The sequence below is a fragment of the Notolepis coatsorum genome, assembly GCF_963971535.1.
Source record: "Notolepis coatsorum genome assembly, chromosome: 8".
Taxonomy (NCBI): Eukaryota; Metazoa; Chordata; class Actinopteri; order Aulopiformes; family Paralepididae; genus Notolepis; species Notolepis coatsorum.
The window spans coordinates 94,332,773-94,354,726 of record NC_140172.1 but is presented as its reverse complement, the minus strand read 5'-3'; the positions used below and the strand labels follow the sequence as shown (position 1 = coordinate 94,354,726).

The following is a 21,954-nucleotide window of genomic DNA, read 5'->3' as shown; positions in this document are numbered from 1 at the left end:
AATAAACTTTTCAATCAATCAATCAATCAATCAATCAATCTAACATAGCTATGAAGCAAGTTAGCTAGCTAGCTAACATTAGCTCTATGACTTGACAATGGAACTGGAACAAAGACAATGGAACTGGAGTGAATGCAACAGCAAAGTGAATCGAGTGAAGACGCATGCCTGTGCCCGGTGTATACAGTCTGTGGCCCGGTCATACTGATAAAGCTAGTGTTGGCTACTAACTTAGTTAACATTAGCTCTAAGAAGCTTGCTAGCTAATGTTAGCTCTCATTGTGAAGCAAAGGGAACCGAAAAGGCTGCTGACTATGCCTGGTCATACTCAGGGGTGCGTTGGTGATTTCATAGCTGGTTGCACTGTGTTTTAATGAAGCCACGTGCATGCACGCTCCTGGGCACGTGCGCGCGCTCCCGCGCATGTGCATAAATGTTCGCTCGCATGCGCACAGACTAAAGACAATGCCTAATTGCCTCTAGGAATGGAATGTAACACATTTCATTCACAAGTTTTGTGTGAATGTATCTGAGGACGTATTTGAACACACCTGACGATCTGAGCTATTGTTATGCAAAGTAGCCAGGTGGGTACTTGGCGAGTTGGCGCATCAGTCGAGTGCAGCGCATTCCTGTGTGCACGTGCGTGCACATCCGTGCGTGCGCGTGCTTCTGCTCACAGAGCCGGTTGCTCGGCGTGCAACCCCGTCCCATGACCAACGCACCCCTGGTCATACTGACACCACCAGCTGCAATTCCACCATCTTTATCAATCATTATCAGCACTGACTCCATGCCAATAACCAATTAACAACTAGCTAGTAACTAGCTGAAAAACCGGCTAAAAACGAGTGACAAGTCATTGAACAGCTGTCAGTAGCTGAAGGGGCCAAAGAGGGATGTCTGGGTTAGGGTTAGACTAGAGGGATATCCAAGGGTCACATCTGAGAGGAGGGGCCAAAACCGGCTGCATACACTGTAAACTGTAAACATGGCAGGAGAAAATAATCTGCCTTCCATCACTCCCTTGTGCTGTAAATGGAACAAAGTAATAGGACAGGAAGCACAATGATTCAGAACCATCACACTTGCTCTGTGATTCTGGCCCTCTTTAGACTTTAGGCCCATGACACTGATCACACATCACCCATTAGCTTTGGGTTAGTCACTAAGATTCTATTTGCCCTCGTCCCAAGATCTCTGGTAAGATTAAACCCACCCACGGTGCGACTACAAAGAGCAGAGCACAAGAGGACACTGCTAAGAGGACAAACATTCTTAGCCAGCTGCTAACTGCTGCTGTTCGCTCCTTCTCTTCGGATACTGTCGATGGGTGAGAGCTATCCATGCCGACGAGTAGTAAGATTAGAAGTCACTTTAAGGGTAAAGCCAGATAACAGCATCCTGAAGTGGCCACCCTCGAACAAGGGGTCTGAGAACAGACTCCCAGAGTGCACCAGCCGCTTAGAGGAGCAGGTTAGAGGAGCAGAATATGATGTGACCGCGTCACGTGGGATTGGGTGGTTTGTACACCCTCCAGATCCTGAGTCCAGACCTTCATGGAAACACCCTAACGACAGGCACGTCCACATAACACGTCCCCTTGGTGACGGCCACCATTTGGGAGCCTTGTGACTTGGCGTAAAGCACTAAATATGCCGCAGACTGCGTGTGACTCATGTGTTATCACCTCAGGGACACGGGATGCATGGGGACACAGTGAGTGCACTTGACATGAAGCATGTCTTCAGGTTATCGGCGGAGTGGCCAGGAACTGAGAGACACCAGACATACTGTAGCATGTTTGACATTTAAAGGAACACGCCTACTTTTTGGGAAATTAGCTTATTTGCCATCTACCCTGGAGTTAGACAAGCAGATATATACCCTTTTCTTCTCTGTGCATGCATTAGGCTTAGGGAACAGCCGCACCGTTAGCCTAGCTTAGCGTCATTCACTGGAAGTAGGTGTGCCAGTGTAGCCTAGTTCAGTCACGAAATACACTCCAAATACAACTCCAAAACGTTACTGTAAACATGTTGTGACCTGTGTATTTACCACGTGGAGAACAATTCTTTGTTGACATTTTCGTTTTCTAAGCAGATATATACTCAGATTTTTTTTTGCCGAACCACTGCTGCCTGGGCGCAGTGATTTCATCACCTCAAAAGCCCAGTTTCAAAAGCCCAAGCCTAGTCAACGGTTAGAGGTTTCCCACTGAAGTGAATGGAAAAGCTTTTTCCCCCCTCTCCATAGGTTGACTTATCTGAAGCTACACGAGACAAACACTATGAATGTGTTTCTTTATATTATCATTTCATTTCATTCATAGCCAACTTCCTGTTCTTTGTTACACGAGCCCTATATCTCGCTGTGCTTTAGGCTGCCACAGAGGAGGAGACCCCTTCTGTTGAAAGGCAGCTGCTTTGATAAATCCTGGTTGAGTGGGAGAGGAACACTCTGCGGGGCCTTAAAAACCTTAGCGAAGTACAGATGGAGCCATTTTAGAAGTCCCGACATTCACCACATGCTCCCCTGTGCTGGCTCATCCCAGCCGGGGGAGAAATGCTTTTGACACCTCAAATTGTATTCTCTTTCCAGTCACAAGAAGGCACAAGGACATATATACGTCCGAATCAGCTGATTGAGAGACCTAGATTTAGTATTTTACAATATGACTATTTTTTTTGTGCAATATTTGAGAGAGAACAGACAGCAGTGACAACTGCAATACTAATACAGTCTTCTGTCCCCCTGACCACTGTATAGGAAACAATTGACAGAGGAACAAATTGCAACAAGAACGGGAAACAATTGGAAACTTGCAAAATAATGCAATTCTCTGAAATTTTGCAATTCTTTTTTTTTACAGTAATACTGTTTGGAAAAAGATAAATCATCTGTCAGCAGCAGTCAGGTTTTAAACTGTGGATACCAAACAGAGAAGGTAAAGACGACTTTAATTAAACCGTAATCCAGAACTATTTTATTGCAGTGTAAAAAAAGTATTTCTATGTATATGTCTGCACTTTATGTGCTCATTTCATGTCTATTCTATTCTACTACACTATTTTACTCTGTCTATTCTATCTTGCTCTTTTTATTATTGTCTATTTTTTAAACTGAATCAAACCATAAACAAGGTGGCCTGTTGGGATGTTAGATCCTAATGTGAAAAACTGTGATTTTATATGTCTGCACTTTATGTCCTCATTTTATGCCTGTCTTTTTTCTGTTGTGAAGCACTTTGAGCACTTTGAAAGGTTTGAGCACATTCCCCTCTGGACACTCCCCTGATTTATCCTCTAGTAACTCTACAACTCATAGCTTTTAATGCCATTGTTACATTATCAAATAAAATGTTCACTTCTCCAAATCCACTGTGATCATAAACCTCAAAGGGTTAACTTTTTAACAATATGCAAAATAATGAATGTTCTTAATTCGGTCTTCTGTCGTAAAGTATTTATTTTGTTTTGTCACAACTCCTGTTAATAAAACAGGCCAGCATTAAGCTGTGGGTCACAGCGGCTGATAAAGTAAAGGCCACTATCTAGCAGCGGAGCGGGTTGAGGTGTTGGTCCTGGGGGGTTCGGGGGTCCTGGGGTGGGAGTGGGGGAGGAAATGTCTTTTGTGATGTCTGTAATAGTACAAGTTGATTTTTATGTTCTGTATTTTTTATTTGTATTATTGCTAATGTCGTTATTGTTCTTGCTATTATTATTGTTGTGGCACTGTGTGGTCTTGTTATTATCATTATTGCTGTATTGTGTTGCCTTGTTTTATGTTTAATTTTTTTTTTAAAGAGTGTTAATTTAGCTACAGTTGCAGTTATACAGCTAGAGCCACTGAACTTGTTATACAGCGTTAGACTATCCTAAATGATGGATGTCTTGCTGTTTAAAAGGAGGTATTTAAGCATTACATCACGCGCAGAAGTGTGTTATACTCATTAGATCACGCCTAGGGGTGGTTGTTAGGCCCGACGCGCAGCGGAGGGTCGTTAGACCCCCCTAGGTGTGATCTAATGAGTATAACACACGACTTCAAGTGATGTAATGCTTTTATACAATGGCCGAATTCACCCAACCTTATTGCTATACAATAAACACACAGTAATTGAAGCATAATGGAGATTTATTCACAAAACCATCCACAGAAAAAGTAGGTCAAAAAAATTAAAAATAAGTTGCCTCCGTGTCTAGAAGCAGAGGGAGGTGCTACAAAGCATGCCATCTAACAACAAACTTCATATAAATCCCGCAATTTATTATTGTTTTGACAATGGGTCATGACAAACCAATTACATAATCCAACATATGTGTAAACAACTAACATATTCCAGTTGACTGTATCTTTTTTTAATTATTCGTTACAAATATATCCATACTTCCATTGTGTCCGGGACATCCAGTGAAATCGCTTCGTGTGACAGTATCCTTTTGAAGCAGAGGGAGGTGCTACAAAGCATGCCATCTAACAACAAACTTCATATAAATCCTGCGATTTATTATTGTTTTGACAATGGGTCATGACAAACCAATTACATAATCCAACATATGTGTAAACAACTAACATACAGTATTCCAGTTGACTGTATATTTTTTTTTTTTTTTTTTTTTTTTTTTACTTACGTTTTTATTTTCATTTTTTTCAACAACATACATAGACAATACATTTCAGCATACAAAACTATAAAGTCTTATCAACAAGAAATAGAAATAAAACAGATAGACAAAAATGAGAAAAGAAAAAGTGTGGCATGGGTCCTTCGGTCCATTCTATATTTGCATCCTTTATTTACATTTTCAATCATTTCCTTGTATCCTTTTCAATCCTCTGTGATGTCGTTCCTTCCCCTCCTATATTCTTTCCACTTTTCCCATTTCGATTCAAACTTCTCCTCTTGCAGCCTCAGCAAATGCGTGATTCTCATCATTTCCTGTATCCCCTCTACTATCTCTATCCATTGTTCCTTCGTCGGCGCTTCTACCCTGTACCACAGTTTAGTTAAAGCTTTCTTGGCTGCCACTATTAGTATCTTAATCAAGTATTTGTCTTCCCCTTGAATTCCTTCCTGTGATAGGTTCCCCAGATACAACACTTGGCCTTCCTGTGGTATTTCGTATCATATTATTTCATTTATTATCTCTCCTATCTCTTCCCAGACTGTATCTTTTTTTTAAATTATTCGTTACAAATATATCCATACTTCCATTGTGTCCGGGACATCCAGTGAAATCGCTTGTGACGGCCATTTTTTTATTTTTTTTGTCTGCGATTTTTCCTTTGTTTCACAATGGGTCATGACAAACCAATTACATAATCCAACGTAACGAACTAACATATTCCAGTTGACTGTATCTTTTTTGGAGGATTCGTTCAAAATATATTCATACTTCCATTTGTCTATCTATGGCGGATTAATTCAGTCTCATAAAAAAATTAAATAAAAGTAAGTCGGTTGTGGGAGGGATCTGAGGTCACGTGGAGTGTGTTATACGAAATAACAATGTCTAACTTGACTGTTTCAGCCAATCAGAATCAAGAAATTTGCATGCCATTGTATAAGCAAAAATAATTTATTCACTTTCATATAAGCTCCTGCCACTGAGGTGAATCTGGGTGGGTAATAACCATTAACATCACAGCTTTAGCTGCCACTGAAGTGAATCTGGGTGGGTAATAACCATCAACATCACAGCTTTAGCTGCCACTGAAGTGAAGCTGGGTGGGTAATAACCATCAACATCACAGCTTTAGCTGAAACCTCTTATCTTATCTGTCAACACAAATTAAGGCTTGTTCACACACTTTATATTCTAGTTTTATTCTTTGTATTCATCATTATTCTTCATATAGTTGGATATGGTAGGATAAACAAGTCAAAAGATGATTTGACTTGCATTCATTTATTCATTTTACATTTTATTTTGGACTTATTTTGGACTTCATTGTGTTTTTGTTTTGTTCTTGATTTATTGTGATGTTTCTTCTTGACTTGTTTAAAGAAGACGTGTCCGGCCCATGGGGACATTCACGTGTGTTGCCTTACAAATACATTTTATTTTATTTTTTATTTTTTTATGACATTTACATTTACAGAAGAACGTCAAGGATCACACACTAGTCACTGTTTTACCATAAGCATGCTGCAGTTAAAACCCTGAAATATCAGATATTCAGCCATGCTACTAAAAATTATTCCATCGAGGATAATGGATATAATGGAAATTTGAAATTCCAAATACTCAAAAATAATAGAGAGATAGTAGCACACATTTGTAGCATATTTTTGTTAATAGGGAGGTGTAGTGGTTACGTCATTGTGGTTTCCGGCCAGTCTACTTAGCTTGAAATTGCAATGTATTTCCATTGGCATGGTGTACCTTTCTGTGTGTATTCATCCACAATCTATAGCTCAACATGAAACAATTCACAATTAATCGTAAAATAATTACGTATAATTGTATTTCAACCAAAAATGCTTAAACAATAATGTTAGTGATAGAAGGGAACTCATTTTGTGCAAAAATGGAAAACTTGCCAATGTTCATGAGGCAGAATTATAACAATAACCAATAATACATTTTCCCAATGATAAATCCCTATACGGGTGGACCGCGCGGGAAACTAAAGTGACGTCAGACTACACCTCCCTATGGTGGTTGTCCAGACCTCTCTGGGTAACTGGCACCTAGAAATTATTTTCTTACTCCCAGAAAGATTCTCACGGAGCACAAACCAACAACACAAGTCCCTGGTCCAAAATAAAACACAGGCTGAATAGAGCGAGTCTTTCTTTATCTTTGGGGGAACCATTACCTATTTCCCCTTTGTGTGGCACCTCTCAAGCTCTATATCAGCTGAGTGCACTCAGACCTAAGAATAACTGCATTAGTCACTGCGTTCTGATAGCGGAACAAGGGCCCCCAGTCACAATGGCCTTGTCAGTGACACGTGCTTAGACATGCCACAGACAGGCCATGCTGAGGGACCATTGGCTGTTATCAGCCAGCCTCCAAACTCTAAATGGTGCCACCAGGCAGGCCGGCACTTCACTAAAGTCAACATCCTGGACGATGCAGGCAAACGGATTGGTCATTTCCTATTTGTCGGGGAGAGGGGGTCTGTCACGTAGGTTCTGATAATGAGCCTGTATCTCCAAACGAGTCAGGAGTACAACACCACACACTGTATCAAACTTTCCAATGATTCCAACAATTCAAGGCAAAGGTTTTTTTTTAGGTTTAGAAAATACTCACAAACAAATGTTGCAAAACACTCTGATATAGAACTCTCTCACCTGTCCTGTGTGCCGACGGACCCCAGCTTGTCGTTCCTGGCGCAGAAATCGGGGGAACTCTGCAGGTAGACCAGCTCGTTCTCCCTCACGGGTCTGATGTCGATGTCCTTGGGCACCAGCTGCTTGCGCGTCCCCATGGGCCGGTGCACCACTTTGGTGGCAGACAGGTACTTGGTCTTCAGGTCCATGGCAACGTCCCTCAGGTCCTGCAGGCCTCTCCAGCAGGTCCTTATGGAGCAGGAGCCCGAGACACCGTGACATTTACACTTCATCACCAGCGCGTCTCTCAGAGCCTGGACAGAGGAGGGGAGAAGAGGAGGACATGGAGGTCAGACACTCAAAAAGCAGAAACGCATTGTGTTTCTATGATAGTGCTGATTAGGATATATACTGTAGTTCATTCTGTGTATTTGGAGACGAGAACAAACGGCAGACGTTCCAAGTTCAGAAGTTCAGAACCTGAGGAGCTACCATCGTCACGGCAACGTGTTTGATGAGAATCCATTCTGACATTGTTGTGATATAAGATGCTCATTTTCCAATAAGGGCTTTGTATATAAACAAATACTTATTGTGCCTCTCAGACAGAGAGGACGACCCTACCTTAGCAAACAAGTTAACCCTTTCACTACCACACTACAGAAGGTTAACCTTTCACTACCAGAAGTTCAGTTAACCTTCTGTAGTTTGTTAGTGAAAGGGTTAACCGTCTGTAGTGTGGTAGTGAAAGGGTTAACCTTCTGTAGTGTGGTTGTGAAAGGGTTAACCATTTGGTAGTGTGGAAGTGAAAGGGTTAACCTACTGTATTGTCGCAGTGAAAGGGTTAACCCTTTGGTAGTGTGGTAATGAAAGGGTTAATCCAATACTGAAAAATGGCTTCAATAATTATTTTCCTACTAAACATTGGGGTTCCGTTTCTGTACAGGAAGCCAATTTTGTTGCAGCAAAAACAAGATTGTTAGCAATATTGTCTACTCTCTGACAAAGGCATGTGGCTGAAACTATTTTAACTCTTTCACTACCACACTACCAATGGTTAACCCTTTCACTGTGACAATACAGAAGGTTAACCCTTTCACTGCCACAGGACAAAGGGTTGACCCTTTCACTACCACACTACAGAAGGTCAGTACACCTTGGCCAGTGGAGATTCCCCTTTGGCTGACCGGTAGATGTTTGGTTTCCCATGCCAGATGGATTACATAACAAGCAAAACTCGAAAAACAACACAAAATCTCAGTTTATGTAAAGAATCCGGGGGAGCCATATTCTAGAGACAACCAATGCGTACCTGTCTCCCGACTTCACTGTTGTGCAGATGCATCAGCTTGTTGGCGTGGGAGCCGGCCCTCTTCATCTTCATGGGAGCGTCGGAGAACTTGGAGCCCATGACGAGCCCATAGTGCAGGTTGTCCGCGCAGCCGCCCCAGCGGTACCCGGGCTCCGGGATCTGCCCGGGGATGGGGCCGCACGAGCACAGCCGCAGGTCCCCCGACGTGCACGCCCGCGCTATGGTGTGACTGATGGCCGCCGCAGACAGCGCGTACACAAACGCGGACTCCCTTGATCCTGATAAGAGATGTAATAGTAAATTGTTAAATGTTACATCGTTTGTACAGCTTATTGGACATGTTTCATAGCTCTGTTAAATACATATTCTCTGTACAGTCTTGACTAGTTAATATAGGTTAACTAGCTAAAGCTCAGACACTAGGACGACAGTCTGACAGTGTTTCTTAAAACAACAGCCAAAAGGGCCAGGAGATATGACACGTCCAAGGTTCTTTTCGACTCCAGTTCTTGTGTGAGACATAACAAAGCCCTAGACCCATCTTTTGTTTTCATTTTCTCACTAGGGCATTTGTTTACCTTTCTTGTCAGATCTGTTATAAATGTGTCATCTTATGTACGTCATGTCAACTTTGTACTTAATGGTAAATCTGACCAAAGCTCTTTGTGTAAACTGATCATATTCTTTCTATGACCATGGAAACAGATAATAAACTATGTTATTTTTTATACAAATTGACTCATTCTGAATTTCTACAGCTTCACTGTTTGGCTGATAAAAAAATTCCACATGAACATGAACATGTTTTACTCATTAATATTGAGAACATAAATATCTATGTATGGAATAACTTGTCAACAAGTGTCCTAGCGGTTTGTTACAGATCTTGCGGTAAAGATATAGAGTGTACGGTATAACGTCAATGTTAATTGGTGATGACGTGCGTACAGGAAGAGAACATAATGCATGTTGAGAGTGGGGGCTAATGGAGGAGAGGGGAGAAGTATGCAATGATCAAGGACCGGCTAGATCAAAGCTAACCCTGGATAAAGAAGACCCACTTCTGCTTCCAACTGCCAACAGCCTCAGAGGAAACTGTTCATTTGGAAAATGGAAGCTATGTACTTTCATCACACAACCCCGTCTCTCTCTCTCTCTCTCTCTCTCTCTCTCTCTCTCTCTCTCTCTCTCTCTCTCTCTCTCTCCAATTCTCTTTTTAAAACGGGGAGACAGACATGCAGTCAGATCACAGTGGGAAATTTGGAAGTAAGATAATTCAAACAGTCAAATATGACTCTTGAAAGGGATAGAATTCTGTATCAAATATCCTTTCCCATTTCTCACTTCAAGAAGGATCAAATGTATTGTAACACGTGAGCCCAGAAAAGCTTGGGAGGATTATTACATCAAATGCTTTGAACCAAGAAGTAAATAGTATATCAAGGAGAATGGCCGCTTGGGCTTGAAATATTATTCCTGCTTCTTCAAACATTCAAACCGCCAAAACGAGAATACCTCCATTTGTTTCAATAAAAACACATGGAACAACTCTCTGGACTCAGCTGTGTTCCAGACTGTGACGGCAATCCATTTACAGATGCCTCTCTCTACCTTAACGCGACTTGGTGAAAGCGGGAAGCCATGGTAAAACGGTACATTATAAAAGTCATGGCAACTAAAGTTAAACGTGTCGTTTTTTTTTTTTTTTTTTTTTTTTTTACACTGCATAGCATACAAAAGTCACGCCCACAGCAGTAAGCGGCCAGACCCAGAAAGCATGTTACAACAATGGGATTTTTGCATAGGAGAAAACTAAAAAAGTTTTTCTGTTGATTTTTAGTTTTTTACTGTTGACACACACGAAGCAATCGTTGTTTCTCACATATCTACAACATTACCTACAACATTACCCAATCCTTAAGGCTTTTCAAAATTGTCAAAAGGGAATCTTTTTTTGTGTGTGTGTGTGTGTGTGTAGCCTGATGTAAAAGAAAAAGATATTTAGTTTTCTCCTCTTGTTTCAATTATTCTCAGGTGCAACAGGTCATGGACCGTGACTTTTGTTCTCTAACTTATATACTTTTATCAGGGTTCCCACAGACATTGCAAAATGAAATTCAAGGACTTGTAAGTACTTTTCCAAGCACTATTTTTTATTTTAAAAAGGCATTCGAAAGGATACAATTCACTTTTAAATGCTGTTTTTTAATCGGATCCAATATTTATGGCCTAAAACCAATTTCCGACCATTAGTTACACTTTAGATTAAAAAAATATATTTCTTGATTCAGAACTATTTTATCATGGATGAACAAAACTTAATGCGAATTCCGGTCAAATCTGACTGAGTGACTTCGTACATATTGTGTTTTTCATCCAATTGCCTCAATACCTTATGTTATCCTCCACACTAGGCCTCTGAACATATACAATTGATGATCACCACTTGCATTGAATTTTGAGTGATTTATTTAACCTATGATGTTTTCGGTCAGAATTGACCGCCATAGGAAATGAATGGGTATGAGTATATTATGTTCATCCTGCAGATGGAAAACATCTCCACACACACACACACACACACACACACACACACACACACACACACACACACACACACACACACACACACACACACACACACAGACACACACACACGCACATACACACTCTCATACACTCACTCACTCTTTCTCTCTCTCTCTCTCTCTCTCTCTCTCTCTCTCTCTCTCTCTCTCTCTCTCTCTCTCTCTCTCTCTCACACACACACACACACGTACATTTCTTGTGCTTATGTCCCCCCACACCTTCCAGACAAAACTATTTACTCTAAGTTACGGGAACCTCTCACTTTCTCGCGCTGCAATGATATAAATGTATCATATCTTCTCACAGGTGCAAGCTCTGTGCCCCTCGAGAAAAGAAAACCCCCCACTTTCTCACGCTAAATGCCCCCCTATATCATGCATATATATTTGTGCCTTGCTCTCATTTGACTCATTGACACAATGAGTAGGCGACTGATCGGGCGACTTTCTGTCAGAGAGGCTCTGGACCTCATTCTTGAACCAGATGAAGAGAAGATTGAACCAGAGATAGAGGAGGATGTCTCAGAAATGGAAGACAACAGCGATCCAGACTATGAGCCTGACCAACAGCTTTTATATTCATCACAGTGAATGCTGAACTTGATGGGCCCACCGGTGGGTCCATATACTGTAGTTGAAAGTACACAATGAAACACAGGCTTGCCTTTGTCAAATCAATACATCCCATACATCATTGGGACGGCAGGAATCTCAGGTACAACACTCCAGTAAACACAGCCTACATGGCAAGCATTTTTATAATATACAGTAATGTACAGTAAACACTATCTTTGAACTTACTGCAAAATTATAACATGAAATTCACTCCTAGTGTCATTCTGTCTGCCACCCCTTGATTCTACTTGCTTTGACTGTTCAAATGAGATGTCAACCATCAAAATTGGATAAGGGGTTCCAGAGATATCACTGTGCAAAACACACCGGCCAATTTTGACCGAAAATAGTATGGGAAGGGGGGTACGACCGAATGCAAGAGAAGGGTTAAGCACCTTGTTAAAAAATTGGCTGTTTTCAAGGAATTCCAGGCCTTGACTTTTTTATTTTTTTAAATGAAGCACTTTAAGCACTTCAAGGACCTTGTGCGAACCCTGTTTTATAGTCATGACCTATTACCTCGATCGAGGTCCGGACGATACTTTGGCGAGTCGGCGGGGATGTCGATGGAGGAGCAGTTCCAACGCATGTCGGCAAAGGTCTTCTGGCAGGTCTTCTTGATCTCGCGGGCGGCCTGGACGATGGTGTGCATGAGCTCCAGGTTACTTCGGCACAGCTGGGCCTGGGAGGAGACCAGGCCGGGCAACAGCTTGCAGTGCTGCGTCTGGTTGATGGGTAACGAAGCCGGTGTGTGTGATAGCGCTCTGCAAGGGGGAACCACAAGAGGTGTGCTATGTTCAGTATTTGTAGTTAAGTATGCACTTTTACTCTGTTAACCCTTTCACTACCACACTACAAAAGGGTTAACCCTTTCACGGCAACAATACAGAAGGTTAACCCTTTCACTGCCACACAACAAAGGGTTAACCCTTTCACAACCACACTACAGAAGGTTAACCCGTTAACTACCACACTACAGAAGGTTAACCCTTTCACTGTGACAATGCAGAAGGTTAACCCTTTCACTGCCACACGACAAGGGGTTAACCCTTTCACTACCACACTACAGACGGTTAATCATTTCACTGCGACAACCCTTTCACTGCCACACGACAAATGGTTAACCTTTTCACTGCCACATGACAAAGGGTTAACCCTTTCACAACCGCACTACAGAAGGTTAACCTTTCACTACCACACTACAACCGTCTGTAGTGTGGTAGTGAAAGGGTTCAAGTTTCAAGTTTGTTTATTATTTGTCACAACAAAATACAGAATACTTTATGATGAAATGCTTGTTTCTGTATGAGCCCCTGAGAGTGTGCTACATACAGTAAAAAGTAAGTAAAGGAATGTTCAGTCAATATACATTATACAATACAATATACAATACAGGGTTAAGTGTGATGAGGATGATGATGATTTCACCATAAATACAGGTTTTAAGTTTGTCTGAAAAAAACCAATGGGCTTGTGTAAATGTGTGGAAGAAACCCTGTTATGGATAAATGCAAACATGCAAACATGCAATAAAAATGTGTATGTTCTCTTTGAGGTGTGCAATCATATTGGTGCGGTTAGGATTGTGAAAACTCAACATTCTACTGACGTCGTAATGATGGTCACTGGTCATTGAAACATTTAACCCTTTCACTACCACACTACAGAAGGTTAACCTTTCACTACCACACTTCTGTAGTGTGGTAGTGAAAGGGTTAACCATTTGTCGTGTGGCAATGAAAGGGTTAAGAGTTAGAATAGAATTCTGAGGACATTTTTTAAAAGATGTCATGGTTAAAAGAAATACAAAAAACTCACAATTAATAATTACATTTTATTCAGTTGTATGTTCATCTTTTGAGGTGCGTTTGAACACAGATTTCTAACTTCTATGATGATCAACATAAAGGAACACTCCATTATGCCCATTATCTCATTTGTTTATTTTTGTTTATTGTTATTTGCACTTACAAACATACATTCTGGAATAAAATAAGTAAAAGAGTTCAATCTGATGTCACTTATTCCACAAAGTATTGAATATAGCTCAATGAAATTATGAAAATGAAAACAAAATATATACTGTATGTATCAATATTTTTGCATATCATCTTGATTTTTTTTTTTTTTTCATTACACTGAACTCTATTTAACGTTTCCTTCTCTCACACAATAACTCAAATCACATTAATTTGTACAAGAAGTTAATCGTTTTGGGATATGACAATGGGCATAATAAATCAGCTTTATTTCTTTGGGTGGTTTTCCTTTAAGAAAAACAACTGAAGAATAACTTTTTTATTATTATCAGAAAGTAGACTGTAGATGCCAAAGAAAGGCTAGCAGTGGAACGTCATAAAATACAAAAGGCATCTTCTTGGCACAACACTTTTCTTTTGTTCCGCACTACAGAAGGAGCCCTCACACTACAGAAGGAGCCCTCACACTACAGAAGGAGCCCTCACACTACAGAAGGAGCCCTCACACTACAGAAGGAGCCCTCACACTACAGAAGGAGCCCTCACACTACAGAAGGAGCCCTCACACTACAGAAGGAGCCCTCACACTATACAGAAGGAGCCCTCACACTACAGAAGGAGCCCTCACACTACAGAAGGAGCCCTCACACTATACAGAAGGAGCCCTCACACTATACAGAAGGAGCCCTCACACTACAGAAGGAGCCCTCACACTACAGAAGGATCCCTCACACTACAGAAGGAGCCCTCACACTATACAGAAGGAGCCCTCACACTACAGAAGGAGCCCTCACACTACAGAAGGAGCCCTCACACTATACAGAAGGAGCCCTCACACTATACAGAAGGAGCCCTCACACTATACAGAAGGAGCCCTCACACTATACAGAAGGAGCCCTCACACTATACAGAAGGAGCCCTCACACTATACAGAAGGAGCCCTCACACTATACAGAAGGAGCCCTCACACTATACAGAAGGAGCCCTCACACTACAGAAGGAGCCCTCACACTAAACAGAAGGAGCCCTCACACTACAGAAGGAGCCCTCACACTAAACAGAAGGAGCCCTCACACTATACAGAAGGAGCCCTCACACTACAGAAGGAGCCCTCACACTATACAGAAGGAGCCCTCACACTATACAGAAGGAGCCCTCACACTACAGAAGGAGCCCTCACACTATACAGAAGGAGCCCTCACACTACAGAAGGAGCCCTCACACTATAGAAGGAGCCCTCACACTACAGAAGGAGCCCTCACACTATACAGAAGGAGCCCTCACACTACAGAAGGAGCCCTCACACTATACAGAAGGAGCCCTCACACTATACAGAAGGAGCCCTCACACTATACAGAAGGAGCCCTCACACTACAGAAGGAGCCCTCACACTATACAGAAGGAGCCCTCACACTATACAGAAGGAGCCCTCACACTACAGAAGGAGTCCACACACTATACAGAAGGAGCCCTCACACTACAGAAGGAGTCCTCACACTATACAGAAGGAGCCCTCACACTAGAGAAGAAGCCCTCACACTAAACAGAAGGAGCCCTCACACTACAGAAGGAGCCCTCACACTAAACAGAAGGAGCCCTCACACTACAGAAGGAGCCCTCACACTAAACAGAAGGAGCCCTCACACTACAGAAGGAGCCTTCACACTACAGAAGGAGCCCTCACACTACAGAAGGAGCCCTCACACTACAGAAGGAGCCCTCACACTACAGAAGGAGCCCTCACACTACAGAAGGAGCCTTCACACTACAGAAGGAGCCCTCACACTACAGAAGGAGTCCTCACACTATACAGAAGGAGCCCTCACACTATACAGAAGGAGCCCTCACACTACAGAAGGAGCCCTCACACTACAGAAGGAGCCCTCACACTACAGAAGGAGCCCTCACACTACAGAAGGAGCCTTCACACTACAGAAGGAGCCCTCACACTACAGAAGGAGTCCTCACACTATACAGAAGGAGCCCTCACACTATACAGAAGGAGCCCTCACACTACAGAAGGAGCCCTCACACTACAGAAGGAGCCCTCACACTACAGAAGGAGCCCTCACACTACAGAAGGAGCCTTCACACTACAGAAGGAGCCCTCACACTACAGAAGGAGCCCTCACACTACAGAAGGAGCCCTCACACTACAGAAGGAGCCCTCACACTACAGAAGGAGCCTTCACACTACAGAAGGAGCCCTCACACTACAGAAGGAGTCCTCACACTATACAGAAGGAGCCCTCACACTATACAGAAGGAGCCCTCACACTATACAGAAGGAGCCCTCACACTATACAGAAGGAGCCCTCACACTACAGAAGGAGCCCTCACACTAAACAGAAGGAGCCCTCACACTACAGAAGGAGCCCTCACACACTACAGAAGGAGCCCTCACACTATAGAAGGAGCCCTCACACTATACAGAAGGAGCCCTCACACTATACAGAAGGAGCCCTCACACTATACAGAAGGAGCCCTCACACTACAGAAGGAGCCCTCACACTACAGAAGGAGCCCTCACACTATACAGAAGGAGCCCTCACACTACAGAAGGAGCCCTCACACTATACAGAAGGAGCCCTCACACTATACAGAAGGAGCCCTCACACTATACAGAAGGAGCCCTCACACTATACAGAAGGAGCCCTCACACTATACAGAAGGAGCCCTCACACTATACAGAAGGAGCCCTCACACTACAGAAGGAGCCCTCACACTATACAGAAGGAGCCCTCACACTATACAGAAGGAGCCCTCACACTATACAGAAGGAGCCCTCACACTATACAGAAGGAGCCCTCACACTACAGAAGGAGCCCTCACACTATACAGAAGGAGCCCTCACACTACAGAAGGAGCCCTCACACTACAGAAGGAGCCCGCCCTCACACTACAGAAGGAGCCCTCACACTACAGAAGGAGCCCTCACACTATACAGAAGGTGCCCTCACACTATACAGAAGGAGCCCTCACACTACAGAAGGAGCCCTCACACTATACAGAAGGAGCCCTCACACTATACAGAAGGAGCCCTCACACTATACAGAAGGTGCCCATACACTATACAGAAGGAGCCCTCACACTAAACAGAAGGAGCCCTCACACACAGATCCACCTGAAGAGCTGAATTCAACCATCACCATTGACCATGTCTCACAACTAAAGGCCTCCTGTGTGTGGCCTCAGTTTGACATGCACCGTCTGTTTACAGACCATTAAATGGTGTCAAGATGACATTAGTACTTATTAAGGATTAACTTAATAGAGGACCCACATGGTCAGGAGGAGCAGGCGGACTCTGATCTCCAGCTTTCTCTCCATGTGTTGCACTCTACCGCGAGTTCGTGAGAACCAGGCCGCTTTCCCTGCACCTTGGCCTGTTTCGGATTAGGGGCTATGAGGGGGCCACCACTCGGTGCCCGTTGATAAGCTGCGACTCCCCTGTGCTCGCCGTAACCCAGCACTCACAGGTGTTTACAGCCGCATCTGTTTTGCATCGGAGGGCTGTGCATCATCAAGACCGACTGAGAGAGAGTCGTTGCTTTGGATTTAGTGCATGCCAAGACCGTCTGCGCTTCGGTTCCCTATATAACAAGACAGTCTTTTATGTTGCTATGGATGATGTGGTGCTAAACTCGACCGTTCCAATAGGAGAAGATCATTATGTTGTAATGAGCCCGTGTCCCATGGATGAGCTAAACTGTAAACTCAGTTTGGGTTTCCATGCTGAAAATGTTTAAGAACTGCTGCTTAAACCTGATTCGTCAAAGAATTAAGGATCTGTCTATCTAAACATTTCCCAAAATCGATTGTACTTTTTCCTGTAACATAAATAGTTCGCTGTCTAGCACTATATAGAATCAGCACTTTACTAAACTTCTTTTACATTTTTAAAAGATGATATTTGTGACATAACACAAGCAGGGGGCATGCTGCGCCCCAGACTAGACAGCCTCCAGAAAGCCCATGCAGCATTTCTTTCTTCATTTCCGCTCTTACATCTTCTCATCAACGCACACATTGGGGAGGCGAATTCAATCTCAGCTGTTTGGACTAAAACACACACACACACACACACACACACACACACACACACACACACACTACCCCCTTTCACTGAAGCTACATAAAAAAGGTTTCAGTTGCCCCCAAGCCATTTGGCCATCACTGCAGTGCCGTCACACGCAAAAAATATAATGCAACCATTTCTTTGATCGGTGACAGGAACAGGCCTCAACGTATTACAAAAGCTGACGTGGACCTTCCTCTCTCGCCCCCCTCTGCACAACACAGAGATGTCAGCGCCACAAATCGTAATATACATTCTTCTTTGTTCTGCTGTGTGGTTCGCCATTCGTCAACATTGCTATGTTGCCAATAATGCATAGCCTCTGTGAAAGTTCAACTAAGAGTTCAACTAATTTCTTTGGTTATACCGATGGGGGTCCCTCTCCGGGTCGAGGCCCATTTCATTTGAAAAAAAACGTGGCACCATGTTCCTGATCTATAAAAAGGCATTGAGATACAGAGCGCAGAGCCACACAATAATGTGTAACGTCCCCATGTTATCTGCAACATCACCGCATGAAAGTACTTTTATGAAAAGTCTATAAAAGAGAAAAAGAGAGCTTCTCGGTTATACTTACAGCCATTTGATACCAGTGCAGACCTGAGAAAGCAGCAGAACTGTGAGCAGACCAAGGGGCAGGACATGAGAGGTGTTCTTCATGGTCTCAGTGCACTTCCAACTCAACGACGGGACACAAATGTCAGGTGGCTGTTTGGTTTCCTTGGCTTTAGAGGTGAACTCAAAAGTCAGCAGTCATGGCACAGTCGCTCCACTTCTATAACCTATTATGAACGGAATACAGGCACGGAATGGTTGGAAGCTGCACTCCAATGGGAACAACTGATACGTCATAATGTGATCATAATAGTCTGGTGATTATTCTATGTATTCGAGGCGACTTTTGACCCTATTAGGGCAAACTCTGTTTAGAAGGTTAACCGTGGGTTTGTATTAGTCGACCAAGATTTTGTTAGTCAATTAAGAGAATGCTAAGCAATGGTAAGCAATAAATGTAAAGATAATTTTGCATGATTGAATGTCGGAAATACAATTTTAAAGGTTTGTCGATAAAATCAAGTAATTGATCGTTCGACAGTTCTACACTATGCTATTCATTGGCTGGATTTATTTAGGTCGATGTCAGCTCTTGAGTATTCAGAAGCATGTGAAGGGAAGTACCAATATGAAAGCCATTATGTGAGCTGTAGAAACGATAAAATAAAAGTTGTAGATGTTCAAGAAACAAATATAATAAATAAATAATTAAATCAATAACAATAAGTCATCATTCTTTCTTCTTCAACCATTATCTGAAAAAAAAAACTCTACGTAACTATAGTAACTATAACCTTACTGTCATGCACTAATAAATAATAATAAACTAACCTACACTGTAACACGCAACACTTTGATGAACATTGTTACTCAGCTGATAGAGTTGTACCCTTCCTGATGACTTGTCGTACAGAACTTGTAAGTCGCTTTGGATAAAAGCATCAGCTAAATGACTAAATGTAAATGTAGATGTTGTAAAACGTTTAGCCTCTAACATAAAACGTTTTCAGCTAAAAGCTATTGTTTTTCTTTCTAGGGCTGTGCATCAAATTATATATTTTCAAGAACAATTGTTTCTAGTTAAGCACATTTACTAACAGGCATACTAATCTAGGTGCACAACTGGACCAAACAGAAATATTTCAATAATGTAGGACACTGGGCTTTTCTGATTAGTTGTAAAAAAATAAATAATTTTTTTAATTCAAATCAAATCAAATCAAATTTATTTATAAGGCCCGACAACACACGTTAATGTCCCCATGGGCCGTACAGGTCTTCTTTAAACAAGTCAAGAAGAAAACATAACAATAAGTCAAGAACAGAACAAGAACACCATAAGGTCCAAAAAATGTAAGATAAATGCAAATAAATGAAAGAATGCAAGCACTCCCAGACATGGCACATTTATCTTGAAATTAGCCTTTGATGTAAACTATACCAGTAGCCGACAACTGAGGTGTGTAAACTCTGCTTGACCTGGGGATAAGAACTCGTCAGAACTGGAGAATAATATGGACTAGTGTTAATCACAGGAGAAGGACCACCACCACCACAAACGTGCATACCTCCCTCCAGTGGACACGGCAGTAGTCGGACGCATTAGGCTTTACCTTCATCTGATAGCACTTTGATTGTCCGCGTGTTGATAAGGGATCTCTTTGAAGAACGCTAAAAAATGTGAGCGTAAAACGAACACCCTGGCTTCTCGCTGATTAGCCCTGTTGATATGTGGTCAGTGGCCTAAAGGTACTTCCCACAAGAAGATAGGCTATGTGCTGATAGCCTGACACTCAATGACTATCCGATGGCTCTTTCACCAGGCCATTAGTCACGCTGGGATACTGATTGCCAAATCATGTCAGCTATTAATCAAATGCTATGGCCTATCGATCGGTAGTTGTGATTTAATGCAGCCTAATTGTGAGTTTTTGAAAGATAACCTCGGCAACCTGTTCTATGTATTCTTTTTTTGCAAGAGCCTCCAACCAACATAGTAAATTTAACAAACTGCAACGAAGTTAATGTGTTTACCTGAAACAAACATCTTCATGGTTTGCTTTGATGGGATAAATCGGAAAGAGGCCAAATGTACCATGATTTCTAGAGAGATCATGTGGGCTATTCGTAGAGTGTAGTGTAGGTATCTCACTTTTTATAAGCCTATACTCTTTACCGAACATATGTTATCACCAGGTTCACCTAAAAGCATTGTCATGAGAGCTTTAATTATGTATTGTTCTTACTTATCAAACCTAATGAAATAACTTCTACAGCCCACAGTGCGCAAAGCACCCGGTCATATGCCTATAACTTTCTTCAAATAAAAGACAATTGCAACTTACCTTTTAATCGAGTGCTCAACAAGTCCAATAAATTCTCAGAAAGCCTAATATCCTTTTCATCTATTACCAGCCAGATGTAAATCCACAATTCGGCGATAGAATATCTCCAAGTGAGAGGTAAGCATATATAATGAATGAACTGTGCGCTGCAGGTTGTTCTCTCTCTGCAGCGGAATGTGTGCAGCAGACTCAGGGCAGCAGCGCAGCTCCGCTCATAAGTACTGCTGCGCCGCTTTCATCTCACTGGTGATGTCAGCGGTGATTAGCATAAGAAAGCAGGCTGGATTGAGACTTTCAAGGGGAGTTTGAAATACTGCCATTGTTGTTTCGTTAATACCGAAAAAACGGATTAGCCGTATCCCATTATTTTCTTTAATTCATCCTTTTCTTTAATTCGTTATCATTTTACCAACCCACTTTTTCGTCTGTTAAATAGAGCGATTATAATACGAACATTTGAGGTTTTTAGACAGCCTATACAACGACCGAACTGAGAATGTAATCATAGATTAGGTCTACTATATATAACAAGACGTTTTCAAGATATTTATGTCCCCCCAAAGAAAGAAAATCCAAGTCTTGCATTGTGAACCTTTGAGAACCATGTCCTGTAAAGGTGTCTTCCTGCATGTGCGCACTATAGTGCCATGCTACATGATGTAAACCATTATATAGGTAAGCCTATACCAGGCGATTCCCCAACCTTGGGTCTGGGATGTAAAAATGTGGTCTCTTGAAAAATTCCCAAATCAAACAAAAATGACTAATAATACTTGGTCCTTATTTTGATATGAAAAACACAAACAGAAAACACCAGAAGCCTACTATACGTAAAAGATACCATTTGCATGTGTTTGTTATGAATTAAAATGTTAAATGAATGGGGTCACAGGGATTTTCAAACCTCAATATGGGGTCAGCTGTGACCTTGGGAACCCCCGGACTATACCTCTACTACAGGCTTCCATCAGCTTATGAAGTGAACAATATTCCCGCTTTACTCACAGCTAAACATCATGTTGCAATGCTTTCCTGTTTGTAAACACGTCTACCTTCATTATGCCTTTCCCCTGTAAAAAGGAATCGGCAAATATAGTGGGACAACTGGTAGTTTGGTGGGACATTGGTGTTTCCCTTTTCGTCATGTATATGGTGGAAAAACTTTTAAGAGAGGAGCCACAGCAATTTCACATTTTG

The 21,954-nt window shown here is 42.2% G+C and overlaps 1 protein-coding gene across 1 annotated transcript in view; it reads right to left on the bottom strand.

Annotated features, from left to right (window-relative positions):
- Window positions 1-20,931, bottom strand: part of wnt11 (wingless-type MMTV integration site family, member 11) — a 32,049-nt gene extending 11,118 nt beyond the window's left edge. Inside the window, exons 1-5 of the mRNA XM_084319809.1 lie at window positions 20,758-20,931; window positions 18,435-18,639; window positions 12,320-12,564; window positions 8,598-8,875; window positions 7,307-7,599 (exon numbers count right to left, since the gene is read on the bottom strand). Coding sequence (XP_084175935.1) covers window positions 7,307-7,599; window positions 8,598-8,875; window positions 12,320-12,564; window positions 18,435-18,517 — 899 coding nt within the window. The 5' untranslated portion in view covers window positions 18,518-18,639; window positions 20,758-20,931. The remainder of the gene's footprint in view (window positions 1-7,306; window positions 7,600-8,597; window positions 8,876-12,319; window positions 12,565-18,434; window positions 18,640-20,757) is intronic.
- Between the last annotated feature and the right edge of the window lie 1,023 nt (window positions 20,932-21,954).